Here is a 27731-nt window from a genome sequence, read left to right as displayed (position 1 = left end):
ATCATTTTGTGACATTCTCACTGAAGAGACTTGCAATTATTTGCCCTGGACTTCTGCTTTCAGACATAGTTAATTATGAAGTTATTACCCTATCTGCTAATAATCCAATACAGAGCAATATGTAAAAACTAGGGATGCACCGAATATTCGGCCACCGAAAATTATCGGCCGAAAATGGTTAAAAAGGCCCTTTCGGCCGAATGTCAGAGAACAGGGTTACGTTGATCATACTCCGCATATTTGTCCGGGTGTTTTGATCTCAAGTGGTGGAGTAATCCCGAAGTGGTGAAAGTCTTTGCAGTTACACCCCCTCGAGAAATGTCAGCTGAACACAAATCGCAATCCGCGCCTCTTTCTCTGATATTTTTAAATATCTCCAAGCGGCAGACATGTTGGCTGTGAGCCAGCCGCGAGCATGGTCGCGCGCCGTGCTTGTCGCCGTGTTTTGATTACGTCATCACAACAACACGTTAGGTTACCAAACTTATAGGTGCATTTGTTGTTGTTGAAGGCCTGGCTGTTAGTCTTTATTTACACTATTTTGTTGTAGGCCTACTGGCCTAGATGATTATGCAGTTTTAAAGCACCTTGGCTTTGTTCTGAATGCACTTTGTTGTAGTTATCCTACAGAGAAAAGAAAATGCACTTGACTTGGAATTAATGTACTGTATGCATTCAAAAGTGCTGAATAAATGTTTTATGGACCCATAATAGTGATTATTATTTAAGTTAAGTTTTGCCATAATCATGTCTTTTTCCATAATCAGGTAGCTGAACAACATTGGTAAAAAATGTATACATTATATATATATATATATATATATATATATATATATATATATATATATATATATTAGTGGTGGGCATAGATTATTTTTTTGAATCTAGATTAATCTCACTGTATTCTTGGAATTAATCTAGATTAATCTAGATTAAAATGGCTCATTTGAATTCTGCCGAAGGCATTCAGAATATGTGTGCTACCCAAATAATGACTAAAAGTAAGTCTTTGAGAACGGGTTTCTCAAGCCAGGTGGTGCATTAGACCAGGGGCTCATCTCCAGTTTCCAAAATGCATCACAAACTGCTTGAGAAAGCTGTTCTATGATAATTGGTGATGAGATGTACTTGTGTTTATTAACTGTTTATTTTTAGTTGAACAGTAGGCCTATATAACAGGTTGTAATGAACTGTTTACAGTCAGTAGCTTTGTGTCAGTCAAAGCTCTATTTCTCCTTCTTCCACCAGTCACTCAGGCAGACCAGTTTGTTCACATTTTCTGGTGACAAACAAGCTCTCCTCTTCTGCACAATATGGCCTGCTAAAGAAAAAAGTCTCTCGCATGGGACAGTTGTGGCAGGAGTCCCCAAGTATTTACGGGCAATTTGGGCCATCTTACCATAGACAGCAGTGTGCTCCGACCACCACTTCAGTGGACACTGATCTAGACTGGCACTGGGCTCTACCTTGTACCTCTCCACTGTACTATCTTCTGGTGTCTCCTCATCTGATTCTGAGTCGGATCCCATCAGTAGCAGGGCTGTTTTCTTCTTGGGTAGCTCAGGGTTCTCCTCCCTGAGTGGCTGCAGAGCAGGTTCTTCTCCCTTCATCAACGCACTTAGCTTTGCCCACACTGGCTCCCTCTCTGCTCTGGGCAAGCACTTGAGGTCCTTAAATCGTGGATCTAGAGCAGTCGCCACCTTTGATGAATAAAAAATAATAATTATTGATTGATGAAAATGTCACTTTCCAAATCCAACCTCCATATTTCTTCATGACTTACTCATCTGGCTTTACAGTCTATTATGGTCATACAATGTAGTTATCTTCTGGTCACTCTGACATACCTTAAGCCATTCCAGGTTTATTTTCTCCCTCCGCTGGTTGGGGTCCTTGATGAAGGCAGCCTTGAACCGCACAATATAGGCAGGATCATCATCTGAGATGTTCATCGTGTGCTGAAGGTGGCACAGGGCAGGTAGAACCACAGAGCAGGATACATACTTATCTCCACCAAGGAGCTCAGTGATGTACCTACAGACAGACAGACAGACAGACAGACAGACAGACAGACACACACACACACACAGCAAAAAATTATTAGTGACAGATTAATTTAACTCAGATTACACATTTAAGGGCAGGTGTTTCTTACATACAAAGTGACATTTAAAAACTTGTATGCCAATTCATGAACACACTATCTTTGTAGACCATACCTGCATGGCTCCAGCAGTTTCTCTAGCTTTGCCAACTTCTCATAATCCGCATTTGTTGGGAGGGCCAGGTTGTGCTTCTGCAGCGACAGCGTTGTGTGCAGTGCGTCTCTGTTGCGCCTCACGCGCTTTATCATCTCAAGAGTGGAATTCCAACGTGTTGGAACATCTTGCACGAGTGACTCCTTAACTTGTCCAAGGGAGGATTGTTGGACATTTAGCTCGTCTGAGTTGGCCGGACTGTGTTTGAAATGTCCGACCACTTTACGGCACTTGGCCAGTGCACCATCAAAACCACCTTCCCGAAGTGACATTACAATAGCTCTCTGTACAACATGCGCAACACAGGGCAAGTGCTCGAATGGAAGTATCCTCCCTGCTGCCACCATATTAGGAGCGCTATCTGTTCCAATAGTGCTTATTTTGTCAGTTATCCCCCACTGATTAGCGACGTCGAGGAACTGCCTTGCACACGCTTCTGCAAAGTGACGCTCCTCTGTTTTCATCACACCTAACGGACAGACAAAGTAAATTAGAATAATTTCACTACTAGTAGTAAACAACTAGCAATTATCAAGAAGCAAACATAACGTGGTGGTAATTAAAAGGCTACGAAATTAAATTATGTAATTTAAAATGACATAACGTAGCATACCTAAAGCGAAGGAGTGAAGTTCCCAGCTAGCATCGATGAGGTGTACTGTAACGCCGAGGTAGTTGTCGTTGTTAACGGACGTCCAATGGTCCTCAGTCAGTGCTACAGACCTCGCCTCTACCATCTTCTCAACTTTCGTAGCTTTCTCTTCTGCGTGCTGGTCATGTATTCTCCTCATGATAGTTCGCCTCGCAGGTAGTTTGTAAGATGGGTCACCTGTGGCCGCCTGGAGAACAAGCTCGAGCCCGTCATCTTCAACCACGCTAATGGGCCTGCAGCTGGTGGCAATCCACTGAGCGAGGAGACTAGTTAGCTTGGCTGATAGAGCTGTCCTGACGGGCTTGCCTCGGTTGCACTCAAACATAGTTGTTTGACGACGAGTCTTCCCCCGCGCTACATCAGTGCTTGGCCCGGCATCTTCCGCATTAGCTAAGGGATGCTTTGCGTTTAGGTGGTACTTGAGACTGGATGAACTCCTACAGTAAACTAATTCCGCATTGCACAAGGTGCAAACAACCTTATTTTTGTCGAGGTTTCCATCGGGAAGCTTCTTAAAAATAAATTTCCCCTGAAGCAAACCCGGCGGCTTCATACCTGCTGTATCCATGTTAGCATGTCACGTTTAATGTGGCTGATTTGACCGGGGTCAGATCCATAGACAGTAGAAGAAACACAGGTCAAAGACTCGATCTCGCCCCCTACAGTGCAATTCGGCTAGGTATACATCCGCGCTAAATTATCAAGGTGAAAGTCATCATAGCTTGCGTAGTATAGACCCAGCTCCCAACCCAACTTTGAGAATAGATTAACGGCGATATTTTTTTTTATCACCGACAAGAGTCTCACGTTAACGCAGCATGTTAACGCCGATAACGGCCCACCACTAATATATATATATATATATATATATATATATATATATATATATATATATATATATATATTTCTATTAATCATTTTCGGCCTTTCGGCATTCGGTTTTCGGCCAACTGTTTCCTATTTTCGGTATCGGTTTCGGCCAAGAATTTCCCATTCGGTGCACCCCTAGTAAAAACATTAGCAGGAAACACCTGCAAATAATGAAATAAAAATCAAACAAACCCCGAAAACAAACGCAACAAAAAAGCGCTGCAAATACCAAAACGATATGCGAAGTCCAAAGCACGTGCAAATCCCAAAACACATACAAAAAAAAAACATTCCGGAAGTGCTCCAGATAGCTTACACATCTTCCGACGCAAACTGAAAACTCATCTCTTTAGACTCCACTTCGAGCGATAGAATTACTAACAAAGCACTTATATACTAATAAAGGGCTGGCTTTCTAAATGCCAGTTGAGTAGCACTTGAAATGTTTGGCTCTATGAAACCTGATGTACTTATATGATTCTGTTTTCTTAAAGGTTGTATCTTCCTGGTCGAATGCACTTATTGTAAGTCGCTTTGGATAAAAGCGTCAGCTAAATGCAATGTAATGTAATGTAATGTAATGCTCCAGGCCTCTAGGGGGCGCGCTACGTGGAACAGATTGATGTATGACCACACATAGAGAGAACGAACAAGAGTGATGGAAATCGGGAGGAAAGAAAGTTCATTTAAGTGGAGAAAGACATAAGAAGGTAAGTTTTGTTTTGATACATAGAGCGTCATATTTATATAGCTAGCGTTAGCGTGCCTACTACACCAGCTGAGGAGAGCTTCACGTGAAGAGAAGATAAAGTGAGGGAAAAATCTTGTTAAAAGACATGACAAATCAAGTGCAGGCAAATAACACGGGCCATAGTGAGTACCGCGGAAAAAGGACATTTGAATTCTTAGCAGTTTGTTTATATGTATGCATTTGTGTGTAGATGTTGCAACCAGTGGCGGCTGGTGGAAATTATTTTAGGTGGGGCTATTGTAATGGTGAATAAACCACACGGGGAACATTTTGAGAAATTACCCCTTAAATTAAATTGGCTGCACTATTTCATCGTTGCTGTTGTATGATTGGTGTTTAGCTACGGTATTTAGCGTCTACAGCACCTCCGCTTTTAGGGTTGACGTAGACCCAAACGTCGCCCGGAGGTCCCCCGGTGTTGTTGCGGGAGCTGCTGCACTAGCTAACGCTCCACTAGCTAACGCAACATTAGCAAAACAAACGTTTATTTATTTTGCAAATGGTGCGGCGGGCTTCAAACACGTTCCCCTCCACTGGTTTCAACGAAGCACTAAATTAGATGTTTTCCAACCAAATACGGTTGAACTGACACTTCCCCATATTAATTTGTAAGTAGATTCGAAGATACATGAGTTTCTGACTGCCGGTGTTACCGTTTAACTGGTGACGCGGGGGAACTCGTGACGTTCTATAACGGTAGGAATGAATGAATGAATGAAAACTTTATTACAGACTCAGGGTCCAGATAAAAGACAAGACATTACATAGATAAAATACAAGGCATTACATATAATAAATTACATACACAGCATAACAGGAATGTGTCAGGGGCGTGTACTTTGAGGAGCCATTGTCGAATAGCCAGGAAATACACATTTCGATCGCTTCTTCTGTTGTTTACATTTATCTTTTGGTATATTTGGCTCCATAGGAACACTTTGATGCACATTCAGTACCAGTGTGTGAGGTTGTGGTTGCGATGCCGATATCCGGACGCGTACAGCGACAACATGACAATGAGGTGACTGGGGATGTCTGTTCAAAACATTGCAATCGTGAATGAATCATTTCAAATATATATTTGTCTCCGACTTTCATTTGTACATCGTTGTTAATGTGATGTTTAGTAGCTTTGATAGCTGTCCATACCTTCAGACAGCCTAAAAGTAAGACACAAGTTGTTTACTCACAGCCCGAATGCAGCATCGAGATCCGTGGCAAGCTGTGATCCTCTATAAAATATAGAGAAAATAAATATAAATATAGAGAAGACATTCAAGGAGAGAGACAAAACACAGATTCAACGGTAAACATGATGTATCTTTCTATTTATTTAGCTAACCACTATTTAGACTGTGTGTTTTTGATTGACTTGATTAAATGGATTTACTACATCAATGTATGTCTTTTCAGGCTGCCATGTTTTGTCCTTTCTGTGGCCAACATCTAGGAACAGTTCAAGTGTTCTGTGGCTCCTGTGGCAAACATGTACAGTTTTTGGCAGAAGTTGAACACAACAGTAAGTTCACTTTTTTTTATTGTATCTGTTTCAAATGCAAGAAATAAGGATTCAACACCTCTGTTTAGAATACTAATTGGCAGATGCATACACTAGTTATCAGCATGAAGGACACGTTTTTTCATTGTCTGTTTATGTGAAATGTGTATAAGCCATCATTATTGTAGACCAATGCATGATTAAATACACAAAACAGCTTATGTTATACATTCATAATTGTGTATTAGTTATATCTTTATAGAGAACATTATACATTTAGAATCAGATTTTGAGACAGTGAGCGGCTGGGAAAGTCACACCGCCATGGGGCACAAACAGTTGCTGACGTGATGTTTTTTTCATTCTCTGGCATTCCATAAGGAAGGTCAGGAACTCACGCTTGGGACCACCAGTGTCCACTCAATCCTCAGTTTGTCCCTCATCATCAGTGAACTTAACTGACGTCGAATGAGAGGGGTCGAATGAGGCACCTTTGAAGCCGCAGATTGCTCCAGCCCACACATTGGCTCTATTAATATTGAACCTGCTGCAAGATGTATTTGTTATTTTTGCAGAGAGTTTTGCAACAATGTCCTCCGCAGTCAGGTATTCTGTGCTGGGAAAGACAAAGTGATGTATTGTAATATTAAATGATGAAGCTAGTAATAAGATTTACAGTATAGAATAGAAAAATTAATTGATAATAGTAACAATTAATACCGTTGCTCCATTTTGTCTTCTGGCTCAGACTGGCTATCAATAATGATAAGTGCATACACATTTGTGTAGTTGCTGCAGTGAGAAGACAGTTGAATAATTATTTTCAAATACATAATATATGCATGACAGTCATATTTACAAAAGGATGTCGATCCTCTTCCTGTTTTTTTTTTAATACAGTGGGTTCTAATCTGACAACAGCACTTTTGTCATACTCCTGCACAATCCTTGTAAACATTTGAAATAGATGCAACATATCTGATCTTTGAAAAATATTTGTGGGTGTTTTTTGTATCGTCTTCACTAAGATGTCAGATGTTGTGGGTGTCATTTGGAAATGTATGAAAGTATAATTGTTCTGCTTTCTACGGTGGCCCTGAAGTGCAAGACACAACAGCATTTCAGAAAACACAACAGCATTTCACAAAACGCCGCAGCATTTCACAAAACGCCACAACATTTCACAAAACACCGCAGCATTTCACAAAACGCCACAGCATTTCACATTGGAGGTATTCCTTAGGGAGAACACTTCGTGTTTGTGATTGGACAGAGCCAGCCAGAGAAGCACTGCTTTGATTGGTTGTTTTTGCTGCCAGTCAAGAAATGACGCTTCTTGATTGGCCCAACACATCAGCCCTTAGCTGTTAGCACACACTCAGAGCTCACAGCTCCTCAGAGCTTCAGAGACTGGACAAAAGTTAAACATATACAAAACACAGACTATCTATGTCATGGCGAAAACAGTCGCTGCTTTATTTATGTCTGTATGACGTTGTTGTGAGTGTGGACGGAGCAGCTACAGGTTAGTTTAGCCTGATGGATCCGATTCCGATAGGATTTACATGGAGATACGCCCCGCCCCCTCTCCGGCGTCTTGTTTGAATGACAGCAGTAAACACATAATTAATGCTTTATTAATTCATGGTTTTTAAGGGGCTTATCTCCATGTAAATACTATGGTAGACTTCCCAATATTCGCATCGCTCTAATCGCTCGAGTTTCACCGCGGCTGTCAGCTGTGTTTGCTCCTGTCATTAAAAAAAGGCGCACTGGAGAGGGGGCGGGGCGTATCTCCATGTAAATCCTACGGGAGATACCAACTACAACAAAATGAACATATTTGACCGTGATTTAATTGTAATACACGTTTCAAAGTCATGCCGAAGTAACTACATACTGATAACGGTTAGTAAAAAACATGAATTAACGCTTTGACAAGTCTGCAGACAAGACGGCAGGCGAAAAGCTTTTTAAATGCGTGTTTTCTGAATGGAATCGGATATACATATATATATATATATATATATATATATATATATATATATATATATAAGGATATAAGGAATACCCTTTCCTTCCAATGTGAAATGCTGTTGTGTTTTCTAAAATGCTGTTGTGTTTTCTGAAATGCTGCAGCGTTTTCTGAAATGCTGTTGTGTTTTCTGAAATGCTGCGGCGTTTTCTGAAATGCTGTAGTGTTTTCGGAAATGCTGTGGCATTTTGTGAAATGCTGCGGTGTTTTGTGAAATGCTGCGGTGTTTTGTGAAATGCTGTAGTGTTTTCGGAAATGTTGTGGTGTTTTTTGAAATGCTGTAGTGTTTTCCGAAATGCTGTAGTGTTTTCCGAAATGCTGTGGTGTTTTGTGAAATGCTGTGGTGTTTTCTGAAATGCTGTAGCGTTTTGTGAAATGCTGTAGTGTTTTCTGAAATGCTGTGGTGTCTTCCTGGCAATGTTACCCACTTTGATTGGAGGCTATACAAACAAACAAATGTAAAAATAAAGATACACACCACACAACTGTGTCACGATGCAACTGTCAACATCGTTTACCTATCGAAGTGGTTCTGACCCGGGGCAGACTGGACCTCTTCCTGGAATGGGGTTGGTGCTCCATCCTATTTTTACCCAGGAAATAAGTGCACACAAAGGGATTTATTGATTTCATGTTCACAAATTCAAACCGACATGGTATAATTACATCTGTAATTAGTCTTACCCGATCAGACGCTGGTTGTGGGTGCCTGAGATGTCTGATAAAGGTAAACAACAAATATATTCAAACTACTGTGCTGTTAAAAAATTCTGCTTCTTGTGAACCAACAAAATATGTTGACAATGTTTTATTTTACCCTGGCAAACTGTTGTCCATTCGTGGCGTGCTCACTTTTGGAACATTTGGAATGTCCCACACCTGCATACACACAAATTACTGACTTAAATAAAAATAAATTCACTTTAATTAAGAATAAATGCCAGGATAAATCCAAACTGACCAAGGTACATTATATTGTTGACCGTCCTTTAACTCTCACATTAGGATTTACATAGGGGCACAATAAACCAACTCCTCTCTGCACCTATAATATATCTATATGATGTCAAGAGTTACATTTAGGTGCACAGTGCTGTCTCTTGACTTGCAAGCTCTTTTACCAAACAAGCTAACGCTAGCTGGGTAAATATGACGCTCTTTGTATCAAAACAAAACGTACCTTCTTATATATCGACTTTTTCCACTTCTATCAACTTTGTTTCCTCCGGCTTCAATTTGCAGCACTCTTGTTCGCTTTCTCTATGTCTGGTCTATGGACTCAGAACAGTCTCATAATACACACATGCACACAGAAGGATTCACACTTGTATTTCATGATCCGCAAAAGGATTCACACTTGTATTTCCGGATCCACACTTGTGTTTTTCAATGCACACACAAATGTGTTCCGTTTCATATACATGTAAATAAAATCCAAATACAGAAAAAAGTTTTAAATGTGTATTTTTGATCCACACATATTTGTTTTCCGTTTAAAACCTCTGAACCTGCAAACACAAACCGCTTTCTGTGCATGGATCGCTGTGCATTCGTGTGTGGGTTTTTTGAGACTCCCCTGACGGTCAGCCGATTCGTACTTGTAATTTTTCTATCTATAGCCAATCAGATGTCTCCTCAATTCTAAGCCAATCACATGAGCGCACCCCCACAAGGGTAGATTTATTGCGTTCATGACGTAGCGCTTCATGTACGCATTTTGCGCAGTCCGGAGCTGACAGGTCCATGGAGCTAATCTCAGGACGCCTCCACTCTCAGTACATTGCCACTTTCCGAACAGGAAATGCACGCAAATACAAGCCTTTATATTATTAAGGTACAGCGCCACTTTCCGAACCATTGATGAATGCTTGTTGTGTGTACACAAAAAAGGCAGGCATAACCGTTTTAAATGTGTGTTTCCTGTATGGCGAATACAGCTGCTTTATTTATGTCTGTATGGAGTTGTTGTGAGTGTGGAGGGAGCAGCTACAGGTTAGCTTAGCCTAATCGATCAGTGCACTACGAAGCCAGTGCTAGACAGTGAACTGTCAACGGGGGGGAGCCCCGCCGGTCATTATCGGCCGATATTCACTCTAAATAGTTTGATCGGTGCTCTCTATAAAGGCCGATCAGGAGAGCTGGATCTGATTGATATGGACATGGGCGCGGGAAGGGGGGTGCTGAGGGCGCTGCAGCACCCCCTAGCGGCAGGCAGGGGGTGCGGAGCTCCCCTGTCTGAATTATTATTTGACGGTTATTGCTGCTCCCGCTGTGCATAATCTGTGTAATATGTAGCCAATAAATTCCACATTGTTAGTTAAATAATATTTTGGCCTGCCCAGAATGTTTTTTCTGTAGCCCCGGACAATTCTACCTCAATAATATAATACATTAACCGTGCTTTACGTGAACCTCATCAAGACACTAGAAAGGACGGCAGGACTGTAATTTCCCGTGTTCAGTGAATGCAACAGAGGCAAGACACCAGACCAATCAGAGAGTTGCATGGAAATAAAAGTGTGCTTGTGTCATTCAAGCTCGCGGCTCTGTGTGTGTGCGGAAATAGCGCATTTAGTGTGTGTGAGAGAGGGGGAGAGAGAGAGGGACCGGTGCTAGCAGCAGGGAGCGTGTTCTTAGCATCTGGATAGCTAGCTGCACTAACGGACATACGGATCTGTTTGTTCCACAACAAGCTGAGGAGAGCTCTCCTCTCAGACTGAGGGGCTCAGGTGAGCTAAAGGACTCTCTGAGTGTTTAGATAGTTAACTTTAGTCTAAGTTATCTCAGTGGGTCTCAAACGGTTTGGTCAAAAATTATTCAAAAGATTATTTCCGCGGCACACCTTCATATGATCATTATAGTTATAAAAAAAATAAGAGAATAAAGGAAAAACAGTTATGAAATACTATATGGCAGTAAAACAAGAATACAGTTTGAAAGGGGAGTGATTTGTAAAATATCCATAAAGAAAAAGAACATCTGCTTACAGTTGTGTTTCATCTGGGTGTTGAGAGATGTATCCATAGATCTCTTAATGTTGCTCTCAAAGTGCACCAGATTGACGCTTTAACTTCAATATTTTAAAAAAATATTCCCGGGGGAGCATCCCCCCGGACCCCCCTAGAGTAGGTGAGGTCCGCTCCCCACTCGTAAAAAATAGCACTTTACCCCTGCCTATATGCCGGGAGCTGATTATCGAGCCTTCATTGTAACAGTCGCGGGTTTACTGTGTGTTTGCGTGTAGGGAGTTTTTTTGTGCGTGCTCTATAGTGCCCGTAATAATGTTCACTGGAGTCCAGCACCTCAGCACCCCCACTCAAAATACCTTCCCGCGCCTCTGGATATGGACATAAACGCGAGTGAAGTGTAACCGGACGCGAGAGAGAGATCAGATCAGCTGCTGAGTCTGACGGAGACACGCAGCTCTGCATGATCACCTGATGCTCCGCCCTTTGTTTAGCAAGCTGACCGGACTACGCAAAATGCGTATATGAAGTGTCATGAACGCAAGAAATCATACCCTCGTGGGGGCGCACTCATGTGATTGGCTTAGACTGGAGGAGACATCTGATTGGCTTTAGATGAGAGAAATTACAAGAAAGAATCGGGTGAGCGTCAGGGGAGTCTCAAAAAACCCACACACGAAGGCACAGCGATCCATGCAAAGAAACCGGTTTGTGTTTGCAGGTTCAGGGGATTTAAATGGAAAACAAATATGTGTGGATCAAAAATACATATGTAAAACCTTTTTCTGTGTTTGGATTGTATTTACATGTATATGAAACGGAACACATTTGTGTGTGCATTGAAAAACACAAGTGTGGATCCGGAAATACAAGTGTGAATCCTTCTGTGTGCATGTGTGTATTATGAGACTGTTCTGAGCCCATACTGGTCAGACATCAATCTGTTCCACGCAGCGCGCCACCTAGAGGCCTGGAGTACTTCCGGAATCTTTTTTTTTTTTGTATCTGTTTTGGGATTTGTACGTGCTTTGGACTTTGCATATCGTTTTGGTATTTGCAGCGTTTTTTTTTGCGTTTGTTTTTCGGGGTTTGTGTGTTTTTCATTTCAGGATTTGCACTTGTTTCCTGCTAATGTATGTGGTTTTGGCCGTTGTTCTGCATTTGCACATGCCGGCCATCGTAATTTTGATTTTGTCTTAAAGTTACAACCGGCCCTTTGAGTGCAACCATAATCCGAATGTGGCCCGCCATGAAATTGAGTTTGACACCCCTGCTTTAAAGTATCTCATGATGTCGAGGTATTGCCCCACATTAGGAGATTCTGGTTACCCCATCCGGTTAAAATGTAGGGTCCTCCTTGCCCCATGATCATTATACTTTCTATAAAAAGTTTAGGGTTTAGGAGCTTTCGGTCACAGTGCTGTAGGCCTGCAACCACTCAATCCTCCTATAATGTAATTGTTTGGTTCACAACCATCTACCAAAATTGTGTCTAAGGTGTGTTTAACAGTTGAGTTAACCTCATTTTGTGATTGTTTTGTGTGAAGCATGTATTTAGGCATGTAAACCATGACATGAATCTTGTTTTTTGTCCTTTTAGCATGGCAAATTCTCATGTTTCTCAGTTGTAAGCTTTGAGAACACACTTCACCATCCCGCTGTCCCTTCGCACCAAAGAACATACAATAAGTACAATAAATCATGAGGGTGTACATTCAGAAGAGCACAAATCTTGCTACATTAGCTTCAAATGAGCCAAACGCTTGTAAGTGCTACAAACAGAAATGAGAATAGATTATGTTTGCAAAGAAGCAGTAGAAATGGGTTTTTTCAGTCTATGACGAAAGTTGTGTGACATTTCTGCTGTTATCAATGGAGAGCATGTTCCACCATTTTGAAACCAGGTAAAGCAACATGCGTTTTTTCTTATACTAAATGGGAAGCTTCTGCCGCTTCGATTTGCACAAACTCATACCTACCAACAAAAATCTATGGGCCCTTCTCTTGTTGCTATGTTATTGTCATTGATTGTGGCCTTATTACTGGTTCAAGTTATTCAAGCAGCACAACCTTGCTACAAGATGTTGATGCATTGAAGTGTTTATGCCTATAGGTTTTACAGTCCTGGTGATATGCAGGAATTAGGTCAATGACGTCAGTCTCTAGAAAGTCTCCACTAGCCTCAGTGTTTCCCCTATATACAAATAGTGGCGGCGCAGCGCCGCTGCTGAAATATGAGCGCCGCTGCTAGGGGGCGCCAGCCAGGTACCCAAAAAAATAAAAAAAATGTTTAACTTTTTTTTTTGGAATAATAAAAAGTGGCGACCCTTTTTCCTTTTTGATTGTTTGTTATGTAGATTTGTAGTATTTGTGTTACAGGCGGTTGCCTAGGGTGCCAGATCTGGGTGGCGCTGCGCTGGCAGCTCTGGGAGGGAAAAAAATGTTTTGACTGCTGGCGCTCATCCGAATGTTCGGCCTTGATGTAACAACATTCATAATTAAGTAAACGTAACACCCTTTCACCCCGGTTACACTTTTAATTTGCCCTGTACGGTGGGCGCTAGGTTAACTAGGTAAAATAAGATATGAATGAACAACTAAAATAAAATAAGCTACATTTATTAGTTATTGGCTATGGTAGGTTATTGGTTATGTTCATATACTTATTTAATTTTTAAAATGTAAACCGATCTTTTTCATATCGGCGTTTTAGAGTTGTACCCCCTAGATCAGTCTCTAGTAAGTGTGTGCTCAAAGTGCACCAGATTGAAGCATTTTACTGTAAAATGTTCCAAACATTTTTTTCCCGGGAGGGCATACCCCCGGACCCCCCTAGAGGAGGTGACGTCCACCCCCCAATTCAAACATGTTCATACAATACTGAATACATTTGAAGCCATTTTGACGTCTATTACCTATGTCAATACGTTTCTGTTTCTGCAGTGTATTTGTCTTTTGTAGAGATTTTTCATTTATTCTTTGGATATAAAATGTTGCCTAAAATCTCACCTAGGGACCTGGTGCTCGGCCTCAAGAGCCTTTCTTGTGCTGACACATAGAAACAAATTGGCGGGGCGCACTTCGCACACACTAAAGAATTCCACGTGCTCCGCGCTCACATTATGCTGGGCCCACGTGCCTTTGCACCGCTGCTATGACTCCATCCTAGGGGAAACACTGAGCCTAAAGTTTAAATTTCTGGAAAGTGTTTATATGTCCAGAAGGTTTATTGAAATGATTTCTCTGCGGTGTGAGCCAACTACTGTAATGCGCAAGTCAAGAGATCAACATTCCGTTTTACTCTTGCCCCATCTCCTCTCTCTGGCTGGCTCTCTGTCCTTTCTTATCAGTTGGAATCAGTTAATTATGTTTCGCCTTATGGTGTATTGTTGTTGGCTCACTTTTTGTTCAATTTAAGTCTTGAACTCCTTAAAAAGCAAGAGGAGAGCTCTTCATCGGACCTTGATGTTGCTTATTGGCGACTGCTTTGTTCAGTACTTTCTTAGTTGTAGTAGCATTGGGTACATCCAAGGCTTACACACTTTTAGAACAGCCTATTTGAAGTCAGTTAGGGCTTCATGTTTAATGTTGTTTGGCAGTTGGAATATTAAGACTGAGGCTATAGTGTAGGTGAAATTGCCTAAATTACTCATTTGTTTTTTCTTCTCCATGCAGACGTCCTGCCATGTTAATTCTGGATAGCTTTAGGCGGTTTCATACCAAGTACTTTTCCCAGGAATAGTTCCCGGAACTTTTCCCCGGAACTTTTATTTCCCCAGAACTATCTACTATCGTGTTCACACCGGAATAAGTCCCTGAGGGAGGATTACGCAAATAAAGCCGCTGACGTCACTTCTTCTTCTTCTGCTTTGGGTTTACTGGCAGGCCGCAAACAACTTCATGGCGTATACTGCCACCCGAAGTCCCGGAGCCCCCGGGAGTTTGGGACTTTGGGTGGCAGTAAATCGCCACCCGAAATCACCAGAAGCATCGACATCTCCTCATCACTCCACCGATCCCACGTTTTATTTTGTGTTGCCATAAGTTTGTCTCTCTCTTTGGTGCGCTGGGCTAATGCTAATAATGCTAATGTGAGCAAATAAAATGGCGGCTTCACAAAAACCTTTCAGAGTTTTATGGGGTGTGGTTTGCAATTCGCCCAGCCAATCAGAGATTGGAAACATTTTCTCCCCAGGAAAGTCCCTGCTCTCTAGCAGGGACTAAAAAGAGGTGAAAAGGTTCCCGTAAAAAAAGATATGTTTGTTGTGAACGCAACATCCCAGGAACTATCGGAACTATTTCTGGGAAAAGTATGGGGAAAGTACTCCGGTGTGAAAGCGCCTTTTGTGGTTAAAACAGTCATGCATGGTTATTCCCTGGATTCTCTGGGGATAACGGATGCATCCGCCATGCATCAGTTTTTTTTTAAAATAAATGTCTATGATGATGAAGACTCTTCCATAAAGTCAAAACAAAATAGAAACAATTTTATAGCAACCCTTTTATCATCAACACTAGATGTGAGGTTCATATTCTAGAGGTCTTTGCTTTGAGAGCAGTCTATTTATTACAAAAAAAATGACAGCACAGTGGGTGTCATTACTTCCTCTGCCATGTCATGATTTCAATTGTTACAGCAGTAAAACTGATTAATAGTCATTCAGCTGGCAAATCAAGCCTATCAAGCGGTGTTGGAAAGGGGAGTGCGGGCTCTCCAACTGAGACCATGTGGATTATCTTATGTGTGTCAGGAAATCTACTGGGTTTAGACACATTTCCAAAGTGTTATAGCAATTTCCTGTTGGCATCATTTGGCTCTACTGTGACATCTGCGTTGTTAATATCTTGTTTTATAGAGCATTTGCTACACACAATGAACGGTCATGGTGGGACATTTTTGGATACGCTATACTGTAGGGCTATACTGTAGGACTCATCTGTTGCATTTTGTCCGATGCATGAGAAATCGGTTGGCTGGCATGCCATGTAGACATACTGTAACATAACTTGTCTGGGTGTTTCTTTTTTTTTTAAACAAGATGATTGATAAGTGAAAGACTCAACAACTGTATTCCTATTGAATTCAGCTCTGAGTCATTTTATATAGAAGAATGTTCATGCAGGTCACACTGACTGGAGCACTGTGTTCACATTTCATGAGGGTACATGTTTTACAATGTGATCCGCTCCAAAAGTGAGGAAAAAACACATCTGTTTTCAGTTATAGACTAACAGAGTAAATACTATCTGTTTGTCTATCACGGCTCCATTTACAAGGAATTATCCTTTGATAGTAAACTTCACTTTGAGGTATTTCTTACCATCCATCTCCCCTTAAAGAACACAGTCATTTATATATGGACATGTTTGTTGGATGGGGATGTCACTTCAAGGTGAAGGGGTGAAAAGGTCAGCTGATATAATGCTAACCCCAATTTTACGCTTTGGGGGCCTTTCTCATTATCTGTGGAGACATTGACAATGTTTTGTTTCTGCGGTGAACTGAAACTGAGTGCCCGAAAATTGCTAAATTTGCCCCACCGAGGGGCCATCAGTTTCGGGCCTCAGAGCAGAGGAGAGGCAAACAATAGCATTACATCATGCTGTAATAATACTGCAATCCTAGTTATATTAATCTTATGAAATTAGATAATTATGTTACATTACAATGCGCCGAAACCAACTAACCACTAGATTTAATACTTCACTGGGTGGTGGCTACTTTTAGGTCTTTGTGGATTCTTGCAACTATGAGAATTTCATACTTTAACATTGTAAGTTTGTCCATGAAAATGGTTGAGTACCTTTAAACCCTAATTGAAACCATTTCCCTGTGGTTACTATCGCTAAACAACTTCTGCTACTGCTCTACCAGATGAATGTTGATGAAGCCGGAAATCCCAGTTTACAGCCATTTTCTGGTTATTATTGTGCAAGCTAACCACACGCTGTGGCTTCACATATACATATTCAAACATTCTTATGGTTAAAGAGAGCGGTTTCAAGTGGTAATGTGCTGTTAAAAGTGAATCACACATGGTCACAATGAAAAGTGTGACAATCATTTCCAGTATGCAACTTAATGGTTCCATTGTTGACAGGGACTAAACTAAATTATACTTGATACTTCACTGAGCTGATCTTCATTGAAACTTTCACTGCGAAAAGTTTCAGATTGTAGATGTTGTAAATGCCTCTCGTTGTGCATTATATACAGTGTGTGATGTTATGAAATAACTTGGGAATTTCTATGTCTTTTTCCCTAGTAAACTTGGAACTTGCAAAAAGTTTTGTTGACACTGGAACATATTACACAAGATGTTTTGGATGTTTGGACAAATCCCTTGAAAAGCAGAGGAAAACTAGGCAAAAGAGCAGTTACCTTAAACTCCCTTAGTATACTCTTTTTCATCAATATATTATAGTTCTCAGTTATATCCAGTGGCGGTTCTACGGGGTGGCACGGGGTGGCAGCTGCCACCTCAGAAAAATGCCTTGCCACTCCAGTTGACAGCTTTGTTTTGAAAGAAAAGTTGTGGCTCATCGGACATTTATGAGAGAAAATCTCTAATGTCCGAGTGCAAGTGAATGCAGCACAAGACGTGAGCCTTGTAACCCCTCCCCCGGCCCTGGCGCGAGCCTGGAAATATGATTGGCGGCGATTTCATTTGAACGGGGGGGAACAGCGCAAAACGAGAAGCATTTCGGATCCAAGTAGACGGAAGGAATGAGGTGTTTGCGGTCTACAATGACAGAGAAGAGTCTGTAAAGTTTGGCTGTAAGGCAAGGCAAGGCAAGTTTATTTATATAGCACTTTTCTGTATGCGACAATTCAAAGTGCTTTACAAAACAAATTAAAATACTTTTTAGGAATACATACAGTAAAAACACATATATAATGGCATTTTACAACAGGCATTACAAAGCAAAGATAATAAAATAATAAAAATAAACACCACAGGTATACAATACATGTTTAAAAGGCATAGGCATACTGTAGTGTGAATATGAGCATCTCAATTAAAAGCAGCCAAAGAGATATGTTTTTAGTCTCGATTTAAAAATAGTAAGCGTTTCTGCGGCCGTGCATGATTTGGGTAGTTTGTTCCAGAGTGTCGGGGCATAATAGCTAAATGCTGTCTCTCCTTTTTTTGTTTTCACTCTCGGAACCGATAGCAGACCCGTCCCAGAAGACCTGAGGCACCTTGATGGCTCGTAATTATGTAGGAGTTCAACAATATACTTTGTTCCTAAACCATGTAATGATTTAAAAACTAGCAATAGTAGCTACTTTAAAATCAATTCTTTGGCCGACTGGAAGCCAATGTAAAGATTTCAGAACCGGACTGATGTGATCCACTCTTTTAGTGTTAGTGAGGACACGTGCAGCAGCGTTCTGAATCAGCTGCAGCTTTCTGATGGATTTCTTTGTCAGCCCTGTAAATACACTATTGCAGTAGTCGAGTCTACTAAAGATAAAAGCATGGACAAGCTTTTCTAAGTCCTGTTGTGACATTAGTTTTTTAATCCTCAATATGTTCTTCAGGCTGTACCTACTCAGCATTGAATCAAAATGCACCATAAAATCTTAATCAGTTTGTGAGGCGTTTTGCTGAACACGATGGTAATCGCCTCATTCAGCTGTAATAGGCATGCCAACTTGATGCTCTGCTCACGGATGACTCGATGAGCATAACAAACTGTTAAGATGATGACCTTACGTGTGTGAATATTTTTTTTCTTTGTGGGGTTCTGCCCCCAAAAAACAGTTTTAAGTCCAGAGAAAGTCAAATAAGACGGTGTGTATACACTGCCCAGCCAAAAAAAAGTAACCACTTTGATTTAACTAGGCCAGTAGGTACGGGCATTCCACTGGATAATAACTGCAGCGATGTAAATGTTTTAGCTGAATACACGTTTTTTAACCCTAACTGATGCAGTTAGTCACTTCTTTAATGTTTGTTCTTTCTGATGTAAAGTCAAGGTTGTAACTGTTTGCAATGAAGTTGTGGGGCGCTGAACTGTTCCTTTGATTCTTTTGATATATGATAGTAATTACTTGTCTTTCAAATTTGAAGGAGGGTGAGCAAGCATCTTGAGGAACATTCATCATTAACTCCTCCAAAAAAATTGTTTATTTAATAATAACATATGATTATCATAATATGTGAATCATAACAGTGATTGACAGCTGATAGGAAGTATATGATTGTTAATAATATCATATTCATACAGACACACATCGATGAGACAGTTAATTAACGTACTTATAGCAGCAGTCTGCATAGATTTGGTACCCATGCTGGTCTATGAGTGAGACAAAATCATTCAGTTATTGTTCAGTTAAAATTCATTAAATTAAGTCTGCCACCTTATATATTTATATTTAAGGCTTTACTGATGTGCCACAATAGTGTCACCAAATGTTATTTAGTTAAAATATTAATATTGTGGCTTTCCAACTAACATTAATTGATATGACTGCGGTTAAATCAGCATATACTTCTGCCAGTGGATGCCACCCCTGAAATTCTCCTGCCACCCTCTTGCCACCCCATGAATATTTTTCTAGATCCGCCCCTGGTTATATCAAAACATGTCTCTGAAGTGTTTGGCTCGAAATACCAAACAGATCGTGCATTGTAGCATCCCATAAACCCCTCTGTTTCAGCCCTGTTTCAAAAGTGCTGATTCTCTGTCTGTCACTTTAGAGGAAAATAAGGTGCCACTCCCAACAACCCTATGAGAGATATTTAGTTAAGAAAAACACAATAGGCGCTTTCAAACCGGAGTACTTTTCCCAGGAATAGTTCCGGTAGTCCCTGCTAGAGAGCAGGAACTTTCCTGGGGAGAAAAAGGTTCCAAGTTTTGATTGGCTGGGCGAAATTGCAAACCACGCCCCGTAAAACTCTGAACATTTTTTGTGAAGCCGCCATTTTATTTGCTCGCATTAGCATTATTAGCTTTATCATTAGCCCAGCGCACCAACGGAGAGAGACTAACTTATGGCAACACAAAAGAAAACATGGGAGTGGTGGAGTGACTCCGGGGACTTCCGACCGGGGACTTCGGGTGGCAGCAAACGCCGTGAAGTTGTTTGCGGTCTGCCAGTAAACCCAAAGCAGAAGAAGAAGTGACGTCAGCTGCTCCCTCAGGGACTTATTCCTAGAACTATTCCTGGGAAAAGTACTTGGTGTGAAAGCGCCTAATGGTACTCTAGGAAGAGATTCAGGTGAGAATGTGGCGGGTATTACCTTGGTTGGTTAATGGCTAATGTCCAGGCAGTGGCTCAGTCAGTAGGGGCTTGGACTGTGAGCCGTAGGTTTGCCGGTTCAAGTACCCGACCAGACCTAAAATATGGATTGTGGACTGCTACTTGGAGAGGTCCCAGTTCACCTCCTGCCCTGCCGTGGTGCCCTTGAGCAAGGCACCGGAAACCCCCTTCCCCCCTCACTCCCATCGCTCCCCGGGCGCTGTACAATAGCTGCCCACTGCTCCTAGTTCTAGACTCCTGGTACTAGGATGGGTTAAATGCAGAGGCCAAATGTCACTGTGTGTGCTATGTGCTCTGCATGTGTGGCCATTAAAGAGGGTTTCATCCCTCCCAATTTTAATGGTTACACAACCCAAAAAAACATTATGACATCACAAAGTGATCAGACAGCTTTTTATATATATGGATCAGGACAAAAAGAGAGTGAATCTTTTTTTCTGACATTTTCACAATCTCTTTACACAGAGGGGACACATGTTTATGTATAAAAGACATGAACAAGTGGATTTTGCATAAAAGGTGACCTTTAAAGTATATCAGGAAAAGAAAGACATTTTGTTGTCAAGCTGAAAGTCAAAGTTGAAAGTAAAATAACGGTGAACTGTGGAAATGTTCGAAATGTCAGTCTGAGATCAAGTGTACTTGACATATGAATAATAAGTAGTGCATGAACAAGAGAATGATGCGAGTGAATTGAGAAATGTGGGCAGAGCAAGTGAAGTTTTATGGTGATGTGTGGAAATGCAACTGTAACTTTGTGATTGCATTACACAACCCACTCAGAATAATCGTCCTGAGAAACAGGACATGGAGGAGGAAAGAGGTCACAGCTGCAAAGTCCCCATACATCTGCTGCACATGTCTCCAACTTTTACTTTCTAAGCACTTCTCTTCTCCAAATATTCTCAAAATGTTACTCTTTAGGAGCAGTCTGGTCTTTCCCTTCATTTTCCCCCCCCTCTCCTGGGTCTTACTGGGGTTTATCATCATGAAGTGTCCTTGTATTGAATAATTGGCCATTCCTCACATATTATTGCAACATCCCAGAGCAATCCCCCCTTGCTCGCTCTTCTCGTTTTACACTATTCTTTTTCAGCCTTCCTTTCATACATTGTTCCAATTATTTTAATATCTTGCATTCCTCCATCCGACCCCCTATCTGTGTAATTTTTGTTCTGATGTTTCTCCATGTTTAATTAACTCTGTGCCTTACCCTTTTTTTGTGTACATTCCTCTTACCTTGGACACATTTATCTTCAACTCTATGTTCCAGATGATGTTGACTTGATTTAGTCTCATGAAATATATATTCTTAGTGTCAATAGATCCTATACATTTGACCAAATAAGAATCCTTAAATTGATTTTAAACTATTCTAATGCTGCATTCAACTCAATATGCTCTATTTTTAGATTAACAAAAGTTTTCAAAAATATCTGGGGCCTTTTTTTATGGTACCTCCCCTTCTTTGTTTTCATCGAGGATTTAAAATGTGGTTGACTATTGATTGGTCAGAGAGAAACGTTGCCTATACGCGATGTGGGAATATGTTCAAATCGCCATTTTGTAAAGGCAGCCTACAAAACTACAATGGACACAATTGATGAGGTCCAGACATTCCTCCGTTTGCCAATGAAAGTATTTACCAAATGTGGCATTGAAGATGATAGATTCACATTGAGTAGCCTATAAAACGTTTATTCATAGGCTATATTTTACTCAAAGCCTTAAATGTGGAGATCACCAAAAGCAAATGATTATCTGGGCTCCATGAAGGCCTCATCAGACCTTTACGATCCAATGGTTGTTGAGTAATTTGAGTCTGGACAACATCTCAAAACTGCAGCAATACCACATGTTGTTCTTGTTGCTTAATAACAGATGTTTTATGTATACCTTAGCATCTGCTTTTTTTTGACAATGGCTTCGAGTTGTCCATCAAGTTTATATATAAAAATAAAATAAATGTAAGTGTAAACTTGTCCTATCACGGAACTTCCCTGCGGGATTTACAACATTCTCCTCAGTTCAAAGGCAACTTGTACCTGGCAGTAAAAATATCAGTCATATGAGTTGATGAGAAAAACCTTGAGTGCAAAATCATTTTTGTTTCTGTAGGGAAAGGGTTGGGAACCCACAATGATGCTATGTTAATCCTCTGTGGATCATTTGGAGGGGGAAAAGGAGAGAGAGAAGGCACGGATCCTGAAGCATTTGTAAAAAGGGGCTGGCTAACACGAGTTATCCATATAACTAATGTGTATGTTTAGTCATGCATTCATGTTTATCCTTGCATCTCTGGGTCTGCTCGTGCTGGAGTTAAATCTGTATATCTTGCACACTGATTTCTTACTTTCTTTCTTGTCTTAATAAAACTTTTCTCATTCAAAAGGAACCAAATAATCTTGGCCAACATCTCTTCTGTTTCCCTCCCCCCTGATATCCTCTCGTTCTCCGGCCTCCCTCCTACTCCTCCAGGGAGATGAGGTCACAGTCTGATGAAAGATGGAGTGATTAGGAGTTCAGACTCCACACTTAGATTAGTTCTGGATATCTTCAGAAACGTCTCAGTATTTAGAACTGGTATGACCTTGTTTGAAATGTGGCATACATCCTCGTAGACTTACTTATTGTCCTGTTATCCTCCATCCATTCAGTAGCAGCTACTGCCAACATCTGTCCCTCAGTATCACAGATGTTACATTGGCAGAGTCTTTAAACATTTAAAAATGTAATTGCTAAGTAGTGGCTAGTTGTCCTGAAAGAAAACACATTACTACAATATACTAAGAGACAATGCACGTGTGGATTTATGCCTTTAAATATGCATATTATACTGAAGTTCATAGTGTGTAGAATTTGTTAGCAGCATTTATGATGCAATGTATTCATATTTGATACTTTCAACTGTCATAAAGAGTTTTTCACATCTCCTGTTTGACCTTACTCATAGCCATTTTCTTGGGAGACTGTCGACCCCCACAGGGAGGAAAATCACAACAGAGCCCAGGGAGCGTGAGAGCATCATGGCCCCTAACCACCTCCACAACCATTAGCCATAGTACACCACAAACATGAGTGATTCAGATCGCTAGCCATTGAATTATTACGGAAAACTTCCAAGTGTGTCATGTAGAACTCATGGACCATTTCCTCTGTTATTTTCATGGGAATTGGGATTGTGTTTGTTTGTTTTTCAACCCTGTGAAAAGTTTGACGCTAAGGATTTTGTTATCCGCCAATGTATCACTGGAGCTCTCCAAGTCTCCAAGGATTAATATCTGTATCTCTGGTTCACAGTAGCAGATACTATATTTATTTTATTTATTAAGCTACAATCTTTCTGAATTCAAGATAACACATACTGTATGTTGCTGTTCGTGTTGTCGCTAATGTATTTTGAAAACTGCGGGTCTTCCTAAAGGCCTATTTATATGTCAGTTTACCTTAGTACTGAAATATAATGCTCATGTTGACCTCAAATTGATTTGACGTTCCTTTGTTTGTCTCAATAACATTTCTGCACTTTTTGTCAAAACCCCTGTTTAATGGAATACAGTATATGCATTTAAGATTGCATCAGAAGTCTGCCATGTTCATGTTGAAGATTAGTAGTATTCTTAAACGTAAATCGATATTTGGTAAATGTCTTGTATTGCTTGCATAAATCTATATCTTTATCAGCATTTCTGCAAATTAAATGATAAATAGGTCTGTACTCTACAAAAATATAAAGTGTCCTTCACTATTTGATTGTGTGAAGGAAGGGGTGTTTTATATTACTGTACCTGTGCAATGTAGTTACTTGTAATGTAGGTTCTAAGCAAATGAAAAAACTCTGAAACATGACCTGATCCTGAAACATTCTAAATCTATCAATATCTCCCATATAGAAAATATATCATGAGCTTTTCCCCACATTATATCAATAGGCGCTTTCACACTGGAGTACTTTTCCCAGAATAGTTCCGATAGTTCTTGGGATTTACTTTCACACCAAAAAGATCTGGAACTAGAACCTAGTTCATGTGAACCTTTTCACCCCTTTTCAGTCCCTGCTAGAGAGGTGGTATTTTCCTGGTGAGGAAAAGGTTCCAATTTCTGATTGGCTGGGCGAAATTGCAAACCCCGCCCCGTAAAACTCTGAAAAGTTTTGTGAAGCCGCCATTTTATTTGCTTGCATTAACATTATTAGCATTAGCCCAGCGCGCCAACGGAGAGAGTCTAACTTATGGCAACACAAAAAAACATGGAAGTGGTGGAGTGATGAGGAGGTGTCGGCGCTTCTGGCGATTTACAGCAGCTTCTACTGAAGCCAGTCCCCAACTCCGGGGGACTCCGGGACTTCGGGTGGCAGTATACGCCGTGAAGTTGTTTGCGGCCTGATAGTAAACCCAAAGCAGAAGAAGAAGAAGTGACGTCAGCGGCTTCATTTGCGTAATCCTCCTTCAGGGCCTTATTCCTGTGTGAACGCAATTTACTTTGACAGTTCCGGGACTAAAGAGTTCGGTGGGACTAAGTAGGCTACTGGGAACTAAGTACGGCAAAGTATTTGGTGGGAAAGCGGCGATTGATGGTTAAAAGCCCAAGTCGGAATGAGACCATAAAACAGAAGAGAATACATCAGTAGATCCCGAATTAATGTGTTTTTTCTGAGAATTGCGAAACAAACTAACTCTCATATGTCTGTTAACTTTAAATAATAATACACAGATGGAAGCTGCTCTTAATTGAAAGCTCTTCCATAGACTAAGCAGCCGTGTTCTGAAAGCAAATAGCCAATCAGAGCCAACTGCAAGTGTTTGATTATTCAGGAAACATACTGCGGACTAAACAAACTAAAGTGGGTTACATTTGCTTTTTCAGGGTTTATGAATGCATCCGGTTTCATTCAGCTTCAGACTGGATCCCTCCTTCTCCGTCTTTCTCAACACCCCACTATCCTCAAATGTCCCCGATCCCTCCCTCTTCCTCCTTGTCCGATATCTCCATCACCCCCCGTAAACAAACAGACAGATGATGTCATCACTGCAGCATTTGGTTTATCTCCTGGTGACAGACCATAATGCACTGGGCTGTCGACCCCCACAGGGAGGAAGTTAGAAGGGTGTGTGTGTGTGTGTGTGTGTGTGTGTGTGTGTGTGTGTGTGTGTGTGTGTGTGTGTGTGTGTGTGTGTGTGTGTGTGTGTGTGTGTGTGTGTGTGTGTGTGTGTGTGTGTGTGTGTGTGTGTGTGTGTGTGTGTGTGTGTGTGTGTGTGTGTGTGTGTGTGTGTGTGTGTGTGTGTGTGTGTGTGTGTTGCAGTCAACAGATCTCACAGACAGATGCGAATTGCGCTGAATCTAACAGCACCGTAAATGTATTATTCTCCGCCCTTTTTCCCGGCAGCCCTCCGTAAAGACAATTAGCACACCTAAAGCATGTCATAATGATCAAATGGATTTACAACACTGCCTCTAAGAGCAGCTGTTTCAAACGTTTGTGCTGGAGTAGTGTAAAACGTTAGAAAACTTTTCTTTGAAGAACAATTGTTAATTGTGAAAGGGACCTCAAGACCTTTTAAGAAGTTTGTGGGCTGCAAATGGTTAACATTGGATGGCCACTGTGGTTTGGGATTTTTCTTTTGTTTCACTTCATTCATTTATAACTTCATTTTCTAAATCACACTGAAGCATTGATGAAATGAGTACAGCTTTATGTAATTTTAGTTTATAGTATGCATTTGACACAGTTGGTTTCTCTCCCTATGAAAGGATAAATCCCCATTTTCACAGTCTTAATACAATGTTCCCTATCCAAGTTACATTGAAACTGTTTAATCTTGTTGTTGGGCACAAAGTGATCCCTTTCTAAAATGAGTTCAATGGCAGTTTTAGAAAAAAATCCCCGGCCTTGTATCCTTTATAAACTCTTTCTAGTGTTTTGGCATCTGAGAAACCTTCATCTTCACAAATATATTACTGGCATGTGGCTCTTTTTATCATATTCATTTGTTTTACCACTACTAAAAGCAGTCTGTTTAAGCCCTGTAGATCAATTGTTTTGTTATTTTGGTCTGAACGCTCACTAAGTCAGAGCGCTGTTGGCTCTGAGCGTTAGCTGAGCTTTGGAGAATTTATTGCAGAAGAACAACTGTTGATATTGTCTCCTGCATTGAAATCGCTTTAATTCCACCTGAATGAATAGGAGAAACAATAACAGGGTTCCAAAAAACGTCTACATAATGGAGTCATGAGTATTGAGTCACACTTGGAAATACATCAAAAGCCATTCTGATAAAAGTTTGCTTTTGAGCAAGATTCTTTGCATAAGTCAATATTTACGTTTGTTGTGAGAGGATTGTGATTATAAGTGTTTTTTCTTTGATCAAAAAGTGTTGTGTATTAGCCCTTATTAACATGTGCCTCTCTTGATCTATCTGTTTTTAGCAATAACACATTTTTATTTACTATATTTTTTATTAAAGTGCATAATGTAGGGAATGAGGGTTATGCTTGGCATCGTGGCAGCGATTGAATTAGTGCAAGTTAGAATATTTTTCCATATTACCTCGCAATTTAGTGTCTATTTCCCAGACTGATGATTCACGTTCAATGGAAATGTTTCGTTTTGTTGCAATATTTATTCCTCTTTAGTCAGCTGTTTTGTCAGTATGACAGAGTTTAAGTGACATATGACTTGGCAAACATTTTCCTTAGCTCGCATAAACCACCAAAAACCATTCCTATCACTCACTTATTTTGGAAACAATATGCAAAATTACAGTTTCAAGAAATAACTTGGGGGTCCAATTTTAATCTTACGGATCAGACCTAGACTCTTGAAAAACATTTTCCTAACTTGTGTGCGCAGGCTGGATATGAGTTAAAAGGCCTCACTGAAGCGTCACCACTATATGGCAGAAGTTCTTGTTTTCATAAGTCTGGTCCGTGTGAAATCTGAGTCCTGGTCTGGGAACAAAAACCAACATCTGGTTTATTTTTTACTGTTGGTTCCCAGATCAAGTGTCCATTTCCACAAAATGCTAAATATATTTTTATGACAATGATATATTATTTGTGACATTGATGAAAGAAGGGGTTTGTCTTGTAAACCTTTTGGCAGATTGAAAGATGTTACCAGTATTCATGGTTGAATGCTCTTTGGTCTACTTAAGAAAGATGTATGAGTCCAGACAGTGACCTATCTGACCCCGCTGTCCCCGCTCTGGCACGGAAATGTTAAACATCCTCATTGTGTATGTTGCTAAAACAGGAAGAGAATAGTGATTCATAGTTAATTATTGTAAAGGTATTTCTTGAAATAGTTCTATGCTTACAGGTTATCAAATAGCAAACACAAATTGTAAGATGTAAGTCATTTAAATTTGAATGAAGTGGATTTCCCAGTTGCCACTATTGATTGTTTTCCCGAAATCTAAGGGAGAATC

At 40.6% G+C, this 27731-nt stretch overlaps 2 protein-coding genes across 4 annotated transcripts in view; one reads left to right on the top strand and one right to left on the bottom strand.

Moving 5' to 3' along the window:
• Positions 1–1123: 1123 nt before the first annotated feature.
• LOC307030421 (E3 SUMO-protein ligase ZBED1-like) lies at positions 1124–1964 on the bottom strand. Its single transcript, XM_079666833.1, has 2 exons — positions 1848–1964; positions 1124–1700 (listed from the first exon to the last, which is right to left on the bottom strand). The coding sequence occupies exons 1-2, from the start codon at positions 1950–1952 to the stop codon at positions 1227–1229; spliced, it is 579 nt and encodes a 192-aa protein (XP_079522959.1). The 5' UTR covers positions 1953–1964; the 3' UTR covers positions 1124–1226.
• Positions 1965–4409: 2445 nt separating this feature from the next.
• LOC307028908 (uncharacterized protein) overlaps positions 4410–27731 on the top strand; it is a 59104-nt gene continuing 35782 nt past the window's right edge. The window contains exons 1-4 of one of the 3 annotated variants that reach the window (XM_079664317.1): positions 4410–4490; positions 5463–5552; positions 5724–5837; positions 5945–6050. The gene's annotated coding sequence lies outside the window, so the exon portion shown is untranslated. Of the gene's footprint in view, positions 4491–5462; positions 6051–6410; positions 7545–27731 lie in introns of those variants that run through there. The other 2 variants (XR_013805141.1, XM_079664318.1) reach the window with 2 other exon arrangements.

This window comes from Notothenia rossii (assembly GCF_949606895.1).
Source record: "Notothenia rossii genome assembly, chromosome: 2".
In the NCBI taxonomy this organism is placed as follows: Eukaryota; Metazoa; Chordata; class Actinopteri; order Perciformes; family Nototheniidae; genus Notothenia; species Notothenia rossii.
Note: the sequence above shows the minus strand (reverse complement) of the source record. Positions and strands in the feature narration are given on the sequence as shown.

Bases quoted from the DNA above. Each gene is read 5' to 3' on its own strand.
- LOC307030421 (XM_079666833.1), bottom strand. From the start codon at position 1,952: ATGAACATCTCAGATGATGATCCTGCCTATATTGTGCGGTTCAAGGCT. The intron at 1,701-1,847 runs GTATGTCAGAGT...TATTCATCAAAG, and splicing joins TAAACCTGGAATGGCTTAAG to GTGGCGACTGCTCTAGATCC.